Source organism: Artemia franciscana, chromosome 12 (assembly GCF_032884065.1).
Source record: "Artemia franciscana chromosome 12, ASM3288406v1, whole genome shotgun sequence".
Taxonomy (NCBI): Eukaryota; Metazoa; Arthropoda; class Branchiopoda; order Anostraca; family Artemiidae; genus Artemia; species Artemia franciscana.
This window is the reverse complement of record NC_088874.1, coordinates 22,477,905-22,491,950: the sequence shown is the minus strand read 5'-3', so window position 1 is coordinate 22,491,950 and position 14,046 is coordinate 22,477,905. Positions and strand designations below refer to the sequence as shown.

The 14,046-nt window shown below is 33.6% G+C and overlaps 1 protein-coding gene across 2 annotated transcripts in view; it reads right to left on the bottom strand.

Annotated features, from left to right (window-relative positions):
* Positions 1–14,046, bottom strand: part of LOC136033861 (SET and MYND domain-containing protein 4-like) — a 34,842-nt gene that overhangs the window by 16,770 nt on the left and 4,026 nt on the right. For both annotated transcript variants that reach the window (XM_065714831.1, XM_065714830.1), the window contains exons 4-6: positions 8,117–8,312; positions 5,211–5,355; positions 1,299–1,494 (exon numbers count right to left, since the gene is read on the bottom strand). In XM_065714831.1, the coding sequence (XP_065570903.1) occupies positions 1,299–1,494; positions 5,211–5,355; positions 8,117–8,312 (537 nt within the window). The remainder of the gene's footprint in view (positions 1–1,298; positions 1,495–5,210; positions 5,356–8,116; positions 8,313–14,046) is intronic.

Genomic DNA, 14,046 nt, shown 5'->3' with positions numbered 1-14,046 from the left:
CTCCCTCGTCACTACCTTGTTCTTTACACTATAGCTTAAATTTTGTCCCAATTCCTTAAGAATGACCTCTGAATCACAAAGGCAGTAGAATAAATAGTTGAAATTACTAAAAATACTGTAGCGTAAAGAGCGAGGTATTAGGAGGAGGTGAACTCCTCATATGCGTAATAATTTTTGTTCATTTTAAGCTTTAATGCTGCTCCTTACTTTTAGTTGAAAAAACTTCTTCATATTTATTTTTTCATTGTTTTTTTTTTTTGATAATACTAGAAAATCCTGCGCTCTCTTCATGGAAATTTTCTTCCCCCTTGATAAAATCCTCCATGGAAAAGTTCCCGCAGCATATCTCGCTATTCTCAACAACTCCCCCCCAGCCAAAACAACCCCTGAAAATGTCTTTACACTTTCCAATAACCATTACTGTATATAAGTACAGATCAAAGTTTGTAACTTGTAGCCCCTCCCAAGGGGACTGTGGGGGAGTAAGTCGTCCCCAAAGACATAGATATAAGGCTTTTAGACTATTCTGAATAAAATGGCTATATCAGAATTTTGATTTGGTGACATTGGGAAAATAATTGGCGTGGGAGGGGGCCAAGGTGCACTCCAATTTTTTGGTCACTTAAAAAGGGCACTAGAACTTTTTATTTCCGTTAGAATGAGCCTTCTCGCAACATTCTAGGACCTCTGGGTCCATACGATTACCCCTGGAAAAAAAAAACACGCATTCGTGATCTCCCTTCTGGCAAAAAATTCGAAATTCCATTTTTTTGTAGATAAGAGCTTGAAACTTCTACAATAGGGTTCTCTGATATGTTGAATGTGATGGTGTGATTTTTGTTAAGATTTTATGACTTTTAGGCGGTGTTTTCCCCTATTTTCTAAAATAAGGCAAATTTTCTCAGACTCGTAACTTTTGATAGGTTAAGACTAAACTTGATGAAACTTATATATTTAAAATTAGCATTAAAATGCAATTCTTTTCATGTAGCTATTGGTATCAAAATTAAGTTTTTTAGAGTTTTGGTTACTATTGAGCGGGATCGCTCCTTACTACAGTTTGTTACCACGAACTGTTTGATAATAATAGCTTTCCATCTCAGTTTCGAACCATTAAATGATTTTTTCCTTTGCTAGCATTAGGTTTAAAATTGCTCTTACTTAAAAAAGCTGTTTTAGAAATTTTTTTGAAATAATTTCAAAAATTCCAAGAGAATTCTACCTTTCTTTGAAAATTAAAACAATTTTTCATTCAGAAAAAGAAGACAAAAAACAAATCCTGATTACTAAATACTAACCTTACGAGTCCGGGTTCACATGAATGATTAAACAGAGCAAGAGTTGGATAAACTGCAGCTCCGAGAAATACCGTTTTCATAAATTTAGCATCCAGCGACCCATCCATTATAGTTTCGGAAACTTCATGCGTATTAAATTGAACTATCTCAATATAATGGAGCAAAATGCCACCTACTTCATCAATACAGTTGTCGTCTAAAAGAAAAACAAAATCCATAATAGATGAAAAATACTTTCCTGTTCTTATTCTATTATGTTCTGGAAGCCCAAAAACTGACAAATAAACATGGAGAAAAATGATAATCTTTCTTCAATAATAAATTTGGAGAATAATTTGGAGAAAAAATTATTAGAACAACGTCTTTTTTCTTATTTTTCGTTAAGAAAAAAGAAAGAAAATCAATCCAAAGTGCACTTCTTGGGTGCCATGTAGCACTTTATGATTGCCTTATTAAGTCAAATTAATAAGAGCAATTAAATATAAAAATTAGTTTATAAATGAGCCCATAATTAGCTCTATGATGTCCACATGTCCGATCCAGGCCTTCCATTCCGAAAATATCACCTAAATTGCACTTTTAGTGTAACATTTGGCACTTTATGATGGCCTTATCGAGTCTAATTTAATAAGGACAAGATACAAGAATTAACTTTCACGAGTCCTTAAACAGCTCTCTATGATGTTCCAGTGCCTCAATAACAAAACAAAAGAAAAAGTAAGCAGAAATATCACTGCTACTCACGTAAAAAGTATTTTTCTTGTTGTTCAATGAAAGGTTTGTAATTTTCCTGCATAAGACATCAACGATGGCAATTTAAAGGGTTTACTTTTTGATTTGCTAAGCCGTCATTTTTAAATCACATGTAACTGAATGACGTGATGCACGTGGCTGTTGTATTACGACTCAGTTTAACTGCGAGGCTTACTCTTCTATGATGGGTGCGAGAGTTGAAGGAAGTGGAGGGGAACGTGAACTTATAATATTAACGGTAAAGCTGGCAAAAAAGCCAAGTTTATTAGACTCACCATCACCCACCCTAAAACTTGTTACAGTACACTAGTGTAATCTGCAGAAACTCATTACTGATAGCTTTAGTAAAAGCTGAGACCACTACTTAATTTATGCTTGTTTGATTCGCGTGTATTGTTTACTTATGTATACTGTAATTTTTTTGAATTTAACCGAGTAACGTCTTTGCCGAATAGTATCCTTTTTTCGTTATCTTATTGAAGATTTAGTGAAGGAACGGTCAATCTTTGTTTTTTAAACACTTGGTTAAAGTCCCCCTCCTTTAACCCTTAGTTAAAGTTAAGGTTAAAATCAATAGATACTTCGAATTTACACACTGTTTCTTTTTACTTAATATCTCTGGCCAATACATTTGTTGTTTACAACTCTGTTGCTGTAAGTTATTTAAAGTTGCTGAAAATGACGGAAAATCTGGAACACATATTCAAATCAAAAAGAAATAAAATCCCCCTCTGCATCAGAAGGAAGAGCGCATGCGCAGGATCAGGACAGCTAGGCAGCAATATATTCTGTAAAATATAAATTCAGAATAAGTGCATCCGTAGGCTCCGCAATGCAAGATGGCCAAACTGTCGGTTCCGCAAACACCAGCTTTGTCTAACACTCATCTTTGATGTGTTTTTTATGATGTTACTAAAGATATAATTTCTATCAATTTTATTTGTTAGTAAAAAAGGCCATGAAAAGTGGAACAAGAAGAAGAAGGTGTTGAAAAGGGATTTGATTCCCATCTGCGTCTTCTTATAGTAACACAATAATAGAAAGTGAAGACTATCTTGACAGAGAAAGCAGCTCAACTTTGACCAAATTGATTAATAAACTTGGTTCAATTAATTGCCCAATCTCAGCTTTGGCTCATATTTGCGATAACCCCTTTCAGCAAAGAGGCTTGATTTTCCTTTGAACTAACGGGAGAAAATTCGGAATAGAATCATCGGAACTCTTAAAACATCTTTAAAATCATTTAGATTTTGTTTTAACAAGTTTTTCAACACCTCTTTCCCTAGAAGTGGTTGTCGAGGAAGGGAGGTGAGGAGGCACTCACCCCAGGTGCAGAAATTTTAGGGATGCAAATTTGAAATAAATGATCCAATATTTATAATCATTGGGGAGTTTTTGAAGTTGAATCTTTATTCTAAATAATTAGAAGCCGTAGTTGGAAATAAGTTAATTACTTACTGTTATGCTTATGTAATAATACTTAATACACTGTAGGTAGGAGCAAATTGAAGAGGTCAGAATCGCCACTGCTTTCTCCTGAAGGATAGCCAATTCCCATTGACTATCTGGATGTGGAATCCGCCTTGCCCCCTCCCCCCAACCAAAATACTGGAGCTACGTCCCTGCTCATGGAATATAAAATTTTTAGTTTTTTCCCTCATGAGATCATTTTTTTTCACATCAAGAGGCAGATGAGTAGAATATTGCAAGCAAACTAACTAGCAAATTGCTAATATCAATAACAATATACCACTAGTCTGGATATTTGCAATTGTAAAGAGCGTGTAAAATACTATTTTACTGTTAGATTACAGTGAAAAAAATCGATAAAACCCATTTTAAACCTTTACTTGGGACGTAGTAACTTTTAAAAACGTTCCAGTACTTGAAATACCAACTAAAACTAAATTTTTCGTGCATAAGATTGAACTGGCTCTTCTATTTTACTTTTATCCTCATAGTCTTCCCTTTTGATAACAATGTTCTTATTAAGATTTCCTTGTCCAACAATGTCTTGGCTCAGCTCTGTATTCCTTGAAAACAGCAATCGTGTGTTCATCTTATTCTCACAAAATGTGGATCAGATCAACTAAAGCTCATACGTTTTGACATGTACATTATCTCGACAGAGAAAGAATGCAACACACCAATTATTCGTGCTAAAGTTTTTTGTATTCTGTTCAAATTCTATTTCTCGTAAAGGAGATAATTTTGGAGTTATACTTTTAATTTGTACAACACATTTTGTGCAATTTTGACCAAAACACAAGGTCGTCCTATTATGAACTTTTCCTTTAGTGACACCGAAACCTTCTTAAATATCTCCGTCTTTCCTATGAGCAAGGAAGCTGTTTTGGAAGTTTTTTCCTTTTTCTTTTTAAAGACAAATACAAATTTTGTACAATTTTGAAATCCATATGAGGCTTAAGGATGCTACATCAATTTTTCTTCCTTAAGCAAATTTCAATTATTGTACAATTTTGATAGGTGTGGCAGATTCCAGAAAGATATATCGATTTTCGTAAGAAAATATAATGTTTGGGCCCATTAAAGACTAGTACCACTTGTAGCCTAGATGAAATCATATTTGTAGCAGTCACACTTGTGGATACAAACTGTATATCATGCTTGTAAGTTGCCATGTTGAACACTGTTTCAACATGGCAACACTGTTTCAACATAATTTCTTCAAGCGTAAGAAATTATCATTGACCTCTTAGAGCAGAGATTTAAGGTATCATTTTTTTTAAGTTAACAAAGATAAATTGTTAGAGCAGCAATTTTCCTATTTGTAATGCAAATGTGGCAGAAGATACAGTGGCACACGATTAGTAAACAATAGTCGGTCAATTCCATGGAAAATCCCCCAAAAATTTTAAGAAGGTGTAAGTATAAGCATTAACAGGAACCTCATATTCAATTCTCATATACTAAGCAAACGTATAAAAAAAGAAAAAAAAATAAGATATTTATTTTTGGATGTAGATACTCAACAGAACCTTGGAGGTATTTCTGGGTTTCTCATTCGAAACAGGCTGAAAAACTGTATATAGAGAATCCCTTCATTATATTTCGCCAACATTAACAAATGCAATGTATGGACGCATAATTGAAGATACATTGGTCGTAATGTGTCAAAAGGAACTATAAAAAACATACCGTTAATTTCTAGGAAATATCCAGCTTCTGAAAGACATCTCAGTAGAAATGCAGCCATTAGTGACTGATTGAAATAATCTTTTGCGGTCCTTTTGTCGGAGTGTGTTACCAATGATTCGATAGAATATCGATCTTTTGTTGGGTCCTATCGACATAAAAATACAAAGTTTTTATCAATTTATTGAGACTAGTATCTAGAACCGTTTCCGGTTTTTGCCCGAAGGAAAACCACAAATGCATATTTTTCTGTCTTTTTTTGTGGGGGGGGGGTCTGCTTTCCCCCCAAGGGTAATTGTATCTAACCAACAGTCCTAGAAGACTGAGTGAAGATTGGATGACATGTAGTCTCCCTTCCAAGCCCCATTTTTCTTCGAAGTCCTACATTCCAAATTTTAAAATTGCTGTTTTATTCAGCATAGTTAACAGGTCTAATAAAAATACCTCTTGGGATGACATACCCCCAGAACCCCTGGGGAAAGGGCTGCAAGTTATAAAAGTTTCTCGTTGTTTATATACTAAATGTTATTGAGAAGTATATAGACATGTTTCGGGGGAGAAGGGGATTTTCTGCGGGGGGACGGAGTCCTAAAGGATAATTTTACGGGGAAGGGGATATCCTGGTGCTAGTTGAAAAACTTTTAGAAATTGACAGAAAAAACAAGTTTTTTTTTCAACTGAAAGTAAAGAGCAACATTAAAATTCAAAGGGAAAAGAAATTATTCAGTATAGTCGGGGGATCACCCCTTCCTTAAGCCTCGTTCTTTGCACTAAAGTTTGACTTCTCATCAGAAATCTTCAATAAAGACAACAGGTAGAACTTGGTATACGGCTTCGTTTCAATTTTGACAATGGGAAAATCAGGTACGCACATAGAACCCAGCTTTTTTAAAATCTCAAAGTGTTAATGCCTGGATTTTATTACACGCAGTTTCTTCAATAATATCTGAAATTGTATATATCCATATACAATCTGAAATTATAATATCTGAATAATTGTAAACTATATTTTTTGGCAAAAGAAGAAGCAGAACTAAAAACACTTTTCTTGTGGGAAATAAAGGTGCTAAGGTCCCTGTAATAGCATGCAGTCAGTGAAAATAATATTTAATGTTGTTATAGCTTCTATTTCATTAAGATATTTCCTTCTTTGCCCCCGTTTAGATTGCTACTGTAGTCTCAATATTCCTGGGTATTTTCCTAATAAAATTTCAGAAAAAAATGAGGATGGAATAGAAAAATAATTTGAAAATCTGATCAAAATTGAGGATGTTTAGATCAGTAAATGAAATTGGGAATGTAATTTTCATATTTTGAGGAAAAAAGTCTTCAAGACTATCTAGTGTTTGGCAAATTTAGCCTGGCTCTATACTGGTGCATACTTGTCTTTTCAGATGCTTTAAAATGTAGGGGAGGAAAAAAAACAAAAAAACTCAAGAATCACAAAGCCCCATAAATTGACTCGATCACAGCGGAAATCTTCAAAGCAACCCCCAGCCTAGCTCCAAGACTTCAGGATTTTTTCAATGTAGTTTGGATGCAGAAATCATTACAAAAAATATTAGAAAAATCATAATACATCGGTTTGTATTAGAAAGCATTAAACCATTTCTTATTTTAACTTACATTAATTATAGTAACAAACGTTAAAAACATGTTGCCATACTTGTGCATACTTGTTAACAGGTGCATACTTGTCTTTTCAGATGCTTTAAAATGTAGGGGAGGTAAAAAAAAAGAAAAAATATACTCAAGAATCACAAAGCCGCATAAATTGACTCGATCCCAGCGAAAATCTTCAAAGCAGTCCCCAGCCCGAAAATTGCGAAACTTAGTTGTCATCCTGTATTAAAAAAGGGGAAATGAACTGAAATGGAGAACCACCAGAATATATTCCTCATTAGTATAGCGATCGTTCACCTAAATCGCTTAAGATTTGCAAGAAACTCGACAACCAGATCCAATTAACGTAAGCCCAGATTTCAAGGTCACCAACTTGGACTACGGGGACGATGTCTTGCTGCTAGGTAGTTCTTCTCTGGAAATGCCGGGCATAATTGAGAGAGTATATATACCAGCTTTTCCTGTGGGATAGAAAATCAGAATCCAAAAGACGAAAACTGTCATTTTGAAACTGGTGCATACTTGTCTTTTCAGATGCATTAAAATGTAGGAGAGGTATAAAAAAATAGTTCTGTTCCAAGCTAACTACTAATTTTTCAATTCATATGACTAACATTCCCTCTCTAAGCACCCAACATATTATAGTAAAATTACTATTAAAAACTAATTACACCAAATTACTGCTGATCAAAAACTTTGACCGGATATCTAAGTTTTGTCAAAATTTAAATTATTATCCAAATTTTAATTCCAAATTAGGACAAGCGTATTCTTTCTTGTCAATGTTTTATAAATTATCCGTACATTTTTTCTTTAACTAATTATTTTTAACTTTATTCCTCCCTCAATACTACCAGGATGCACATATTGTTTCTTTTTATTTGATTCAAAATACCACCCAACATTCACTGAATTATCACACTGACCCCCTCACCATTTTCGGACCCAACCAGGATGGAAATTCTCCCCCTATCCCAATGATAAATTCAGTATGTAAACAATCGAAAATTGCATAGCCTATAAATGATCAAATTATTTGCCAAAAATAAGCATATTCTTTCTTGTTTTATCCTCACGTCACTTTTCTTCTTCAATTATTTCTTTTTTAAACTCACCCCTCCTTCCTATTACTAAGTCAACAACTGCTCAACCTACCAAACAAAGTCAACCTACTATTTAGCCTACCATGATTTTCCCTCCATAAGCTCTATGGTATTGGCTATAAGGATTTTTTTTTATAACAATGTATAAATTAAATCTAAAATTACGAATGAAGATATTATTACCTTCTGAAAATAGATTGCTGGAAATTGAGATACCATTCGGAGGGCTAAGTAACAGGTAATACTGATCCCTGAAAACCATAGTGCGTCGATAAGACTACATTCAGTTTTATGATATGATGAAACAGCAATATTTCGACATGTAGAGGAACAAAACGATATCCGACTGCACCTTTGACAAGGAATGGGGGCTTCGAGACTGAAAAATAAGTATAGACCTTGACAGTTCCACGAATCGAGGTAAAATAATGAACCTAGCTGTCTTTCACTATAATATTAGACGGATGAGTACTTTACATAAGTATGATCAGGAATCTTCGTGCCGAATAGTATTTAAATAATTAAAAGACATATATTATCTTCGGCTCTTCTAGTATAACTTTTTTCCAAAAATCAGCCAAATACTTTTCTTTGCATTTGCGGAGATCGCCTACACGATCTCAAGCCGACTATATTCTATAATCTGGTTGTTAGAGGAGATTTATGATAAACTGTATAGCCTTTAGGTTTTTAATCCATTTGATCAGTAAAAATACCCAAAAACAGTGAAAATGAAACGGATTTTGATTTGGTTTTATCGGTAAAAGTACCAAGAATCCTAAAATTGAAAGGGGGTTTTAATCGATTTGACTTTAAAAGTATTAAGAACAGAGGCAATGAAATGAGTATTTGAATGAATCCAATCATTTAAGTACCAAGAACAATTAAAATGAAATGGGTTTGAACAGATTGACCATAAAAAGTAGCAAGAAGAATGAAAATGAAAAGGTGACTTGAATCGACTTGAAAGGTAAAGGTACCAAGAACCATGAAAAACAAAAGAGGGTTTTAATCAGTTTGATCTGTAAAAGTATCAAGAACTCAGACAAAGAAATGAGACCTAATTCAATTTGACAGATCAAAGTATCAACAACAGAGACAGTAAAATGAGTATTTGAATCAATTTAGCCAATAAAAGTACCAATAACTATGAAAATTAAAAGGAAGTTTTAATCGGTTTTGATCTGTAAAAGTACCAAGAACAGTAAAAATATAATGGGATTTGAATCGGTTTTATATGTATAATTACCAAGAACAGTGAAAAAATGAAACGGCTTGTGACTTGGCTTTATAAGTAAGAGTACCAAGCGCCCTGAAAATGAAAGGAGATTTTAATAGGTTTGTATCAAGAACAGTGGTAATGAAATGTCATTTGAATCAATTTGACCACTAAAAGCATCAACAACAGAGACAATGAAATGAGTATTTCAATCAATTTGAACGGTAAAATTACCAAAAACTGTGAAAATGAAAAAGGGATATGAATCAGTTTTATATTTAAAAGTGCCATAGACTATGGAAATGAAATGGGGTTTTAATCGATTTGATCTGTAAAAGTACCAAAAAACAGTGAAGATGAAACGAGGTTTGAATTGGTTTTATCGGTGAAAGTACCAAGAATCCTAAAAATGAAGGAAATTTTAATCGACGTGATCTGTGAAAGTACCAAGAGTAATGCAAATAAAACTAGTGAACAGAGACAATCCAATAAGATTTGAATCAATTTGACGACAAAAGCGCCAACAACAGAGATAATGAAATGAGTATTTTAATTAAGTTTGATCAGTTAAAGTACAAAGAACAATGAAAATGAAATAGGGTTGAAACAAATTGGTCGTTAAAAGTAGCAAGAAATGAAAATGAAATGGTGATTTGAGTCGATTTCACCAGTAAAAGTAGCAAAAACCATGAAAATAAGTGGGAGTTTTAATCAGATATATCCGTAAAGGAATCAAGAATAGAGACAATTCTTCTTGCTACTTTTAATGTTCGATTCAAATACTCATTTCATTGTCTCTGTTGTTCGTACTTTTAGTGGTCAATTTGATTCAAATCTCATTTCATTGTTACTGTTCTGGATAATTTTACATATTAAACTGATTAAAACTCTATTTTATTTTCATGGTTCTTTGGTACTTTTAATGGTCAAAACGATTCAAATCACCTTTTCATTTTCACTCTTCCTGCTAATTTTAATGATAGGTCTGTTTCAACCGTTCTGAATTTCACTGTTCTTGGTACTTTAACTGATAAAATTAATTCAAATCTTATTTCATTATCTGTGTTCTTGATACTTTTACTGCCCATACCTATTCAAATCCTGTTTCATTTTCATTGTTCTTGGTACTTTTGAAGATCAAATCGATTGAAGCCCTCTTTCATTTTCAGGGTTCTTGGTAATTTTTACCGATTAAACCTATTCAACACCCGTTTCATTTTTCACAGTTCTTGATACTTTTACATATTATATCGATTGAAACCTCATTTCAGTTTCATGGTTCTTGGTACTTTTACATATATAACCGATTCAAATTTCGGTTCATTTTCACTGTTCTTGGTACTTTTACGGAACCAAAACCTATTAAAAACCCCTTTGATTTCCTAAGTTATTGGTACTTTTACTGGTCAAATTGATTCAAATACTCATTTTATTATCTCTGTTGTTGATACTTTTAGCGGTCAAATTGAATCATGTCTCAATTCACTGTCTTTGTTCTTTACACTTTTGCACATCAACCGATTGAAACCCCCGTTGTTCTTCATGGTTCTTGGTACTTTTACCGGTCAAGTTCATTCAAGTCACCCTTTCATTTTTATTCTTCTTGCTAATTTTAATGGTCAATCTGTTTCAACCGATTCCATTTTCGTTCTTCTTGTTACTTTAACTAATCAAATTCATTCAAATACTCAATTCTTGTCTTTGTTCCTGATACTTTAACTGGTCAAACCCATGCAAACCGAGTTTCATCTTCATTGGTTTGGGTCTTTTTACAGAAAAATTGTATTAAAATTCCTTTTTATTTTCCCAGTTCTTGGTACATTTTTTGATCAAACTGATTCAAATACTCATTTAATTGCCTCTGCTGTTGTTACTTCTAGCTGTCAAATCGATTCAAATCTGATTTCATATTCTGTGTTCTTCATACTTTTACTGGTCAAACCTATGCAAATCTCGTTTCATTTTCAGGGTTCTTGGTAATTTTACCGATAAAACCAATTAAAAAATCGTTTCATTTTCACTATTCTTGATACTTCTACATATCAAATCGATAAAAAAACCTCTTCTATTTTCATGATTCTTGGCGCTTTTACATATATAACCAATTCAAATTACGTTTCATTTTTACTGTTCTTGGTACTTTTACAGACCAAAACCTATTGAAACACCAATTCATTTTCACAGCTATTGGTACAATTACTGGTCAAATTGATTCAAATACTCATTTTACTGTCTCTGTTGTTGAGACTTTTAGCGGTCGAATTGAATCGAGTCTCATTTCATTGTCTCTGTTCTTCATAATTTTACAGATCAAATTGATTGAAACCCTCTTTTATTTTCATGGTTCTTGGTACTTTTACTGGTCAAGTTGATTCAATTCACCCTTTCATTTTCATTCTTCTTGCTAATTTTAATGGTCAATCTGTTTCAATTCCATTTCACTTTTATTGTTTTTACTACTTTAACTGATCAAATTCATTCGAATACTTATTTCACTGTCTCTGTTCCTGATTCACTAACTGGTCAAACCTATGCAAACCCGGTTATATCTTCATTGTTTTGGTACTTTTACAGTTTTACAATTTTTACAATTTTACAGTTTATAATTTTACTTTTACAATTTTTTTTAAAATTCCTTTTCATTTTCCCAGTTCTTGGTACTTTTACTGATCAAACTGATTCAAATTCGTTTTCATTTTCATTCTTTTTGCTATTGTTACTGAACCTTCAACCTTCATTTCATTTTCAGTGTTCTTGGTAATTTCACTAGTCAAATTGATTCAAAAACCCATTTCATTATCTCTGTTCTTGATACTTTTACAGATCGAACTAATTAAAACCACCTTTTGTTCTCACGGTTCTTGGTACTTTTACTGATCAAACTGATTCAAATCGCCTTTCATTTTCATTCTTCTTACTACTTTCACTGATCAAACTGTTTCAAATCTATTTCATTTTTAATATTTTTGGTACTTTAACTAGTCAAATTCATTCAAGTACTCATTTCATTATCTCCGTTGTTGGTACTTTTACTGGTCAAACCGATTCAAACCTTATTTCATTCTCTGTGTTCTTGATCCTTTTACTAATCAAACATATTCAAATCCTGTTTCACTGTCACGATTCTTGGTGCTTTTACTGAACCCATTTAAATTGCATTTCATTTTTATTGTCCTTGGGTCTTCACCAATCAATCAAAACTTATCCACATCCCAAATTCACTTTCTTTTTTATTTTGAAGTTATTTCCCGAAGTTTATACGACCACCCTTTCTATAAGTACCTTATATGCCCCCAGTGCATAACTTAAAATCCTTGCCCTGAGGGCTGCGGGGGGAGGGTCACCCTTAAGAACATGACTTCCAGACCTTTCATTGACTTTGAACAAAATGGCTATCTAAAAATGTTGATTGGATATGTTTGTGAAACTGGTGGGCGTGGGAGGGGGGTTAGTTGCCCTCCAATCTCTTTCAACTATTGAAATGGACACAAACCCTTTCAATTTCCAATCAAAAAAGCCTTTTTGAAGTTTTTACGACAACAAATGATCATCTAACAATTTTCATTAGATGTATTTCTGGAAATTACGAAGTGTTGGTGGAGGATATGGCAACCTTGAGGCATTGCTATTAGATCTTTTGACTAGTTACAACTACAATTTAAAATTTATCCCAGCTTTGAGGAGAGGAACACCAAAAAGGGCAAGGACGGGGGCTTTTTGTCCTCCAATCTCTCCTAAAAAAATATTGAAAGTTTCACCTTAATACCCTCAGCCGTTCCTTATATATTACTGATATTCTCTTTTCTTAGCCAGGAAGTACATAGTGCGTTTTGATTCTGTTCCGTATCCCTTTCAGCATTTCCTCAAAGTTTCACCGTAATATCCTAAGCCTTTTTGGAGACCCAGGGTCAAATCCGCCATCTTTTCCAGCATAAAAGACCTTACATGTTAACAATTGGGACCTACCATAACTTAAAACCCTTGCTCTGGGGATGGAGGCTTGTCAACCATGGAGTTATAGTTATTTGACCTTTGTACTGTTCCGAACAAAATGGCTTTCTCACAATTTTGACCAGATACATTTGGGCAAAAAAGGTCACTTTTTTAATTAAAAAGGGCACCAGAATTTTCAATCGAATGAGCCCCCTTTAAAGTTTATACGACCGCCCTTTCCATAAAAAAAGACTAAAATGCTATCAACTAGTAACTTGCATAACTTAGAGCCTTTATGGCTATCTAAAAATTTTAATCAGATAGATTTGGGGAAAAAGAGTGTGTAGGGAGGGGGGGGGGAGGGGCTGGTTGTCATTCAATCACTTTTGAATCTTAAAAAGACAACAAAACTTCTAATTTTCCAATCAAATAAGCCCCCTCCGAAGTTTATAAAACCACCCCCTCCATGTGAAGTGCCTCTGAAAAAAAAAAATAAACTGAAGCCTTATGGCTCTTTTCTATAGGCAATGCTATAGCGTTGCCTCTGATTCCTAGATAAAAATTTTAAAATAATAAGCATAAAATATGTTCCAAAGCTGGTAAAATGAGCATAGTGCGTATAACTTGTCTTTCGAACAGCCCATGAAATTTTTTCCTTCATGGGATGAAACAATTGAGATTTTTTTTCTTTTTCTTTCTAAAAAGTTCAAAAAGGTTGTAGAAAACTGTACTCAGTAATAAGTTTTTGTGATTTTTCTTGGAAAATATGAATTCTACTTAAAAGTGAGAAGCCTAAGCAGGCGAACACCCAGCATATTTGTAGTATAATCATGACAATCGTTTGCACTTAGGTTGTTTGAATTTCTTGAATTCAAAAAAGAGGAACAACCACTCCCAGCATTAATACAACTGCAAACATCAACAAGAATATTAGAGTCCACAGTCACTTTCCGGAGAGACT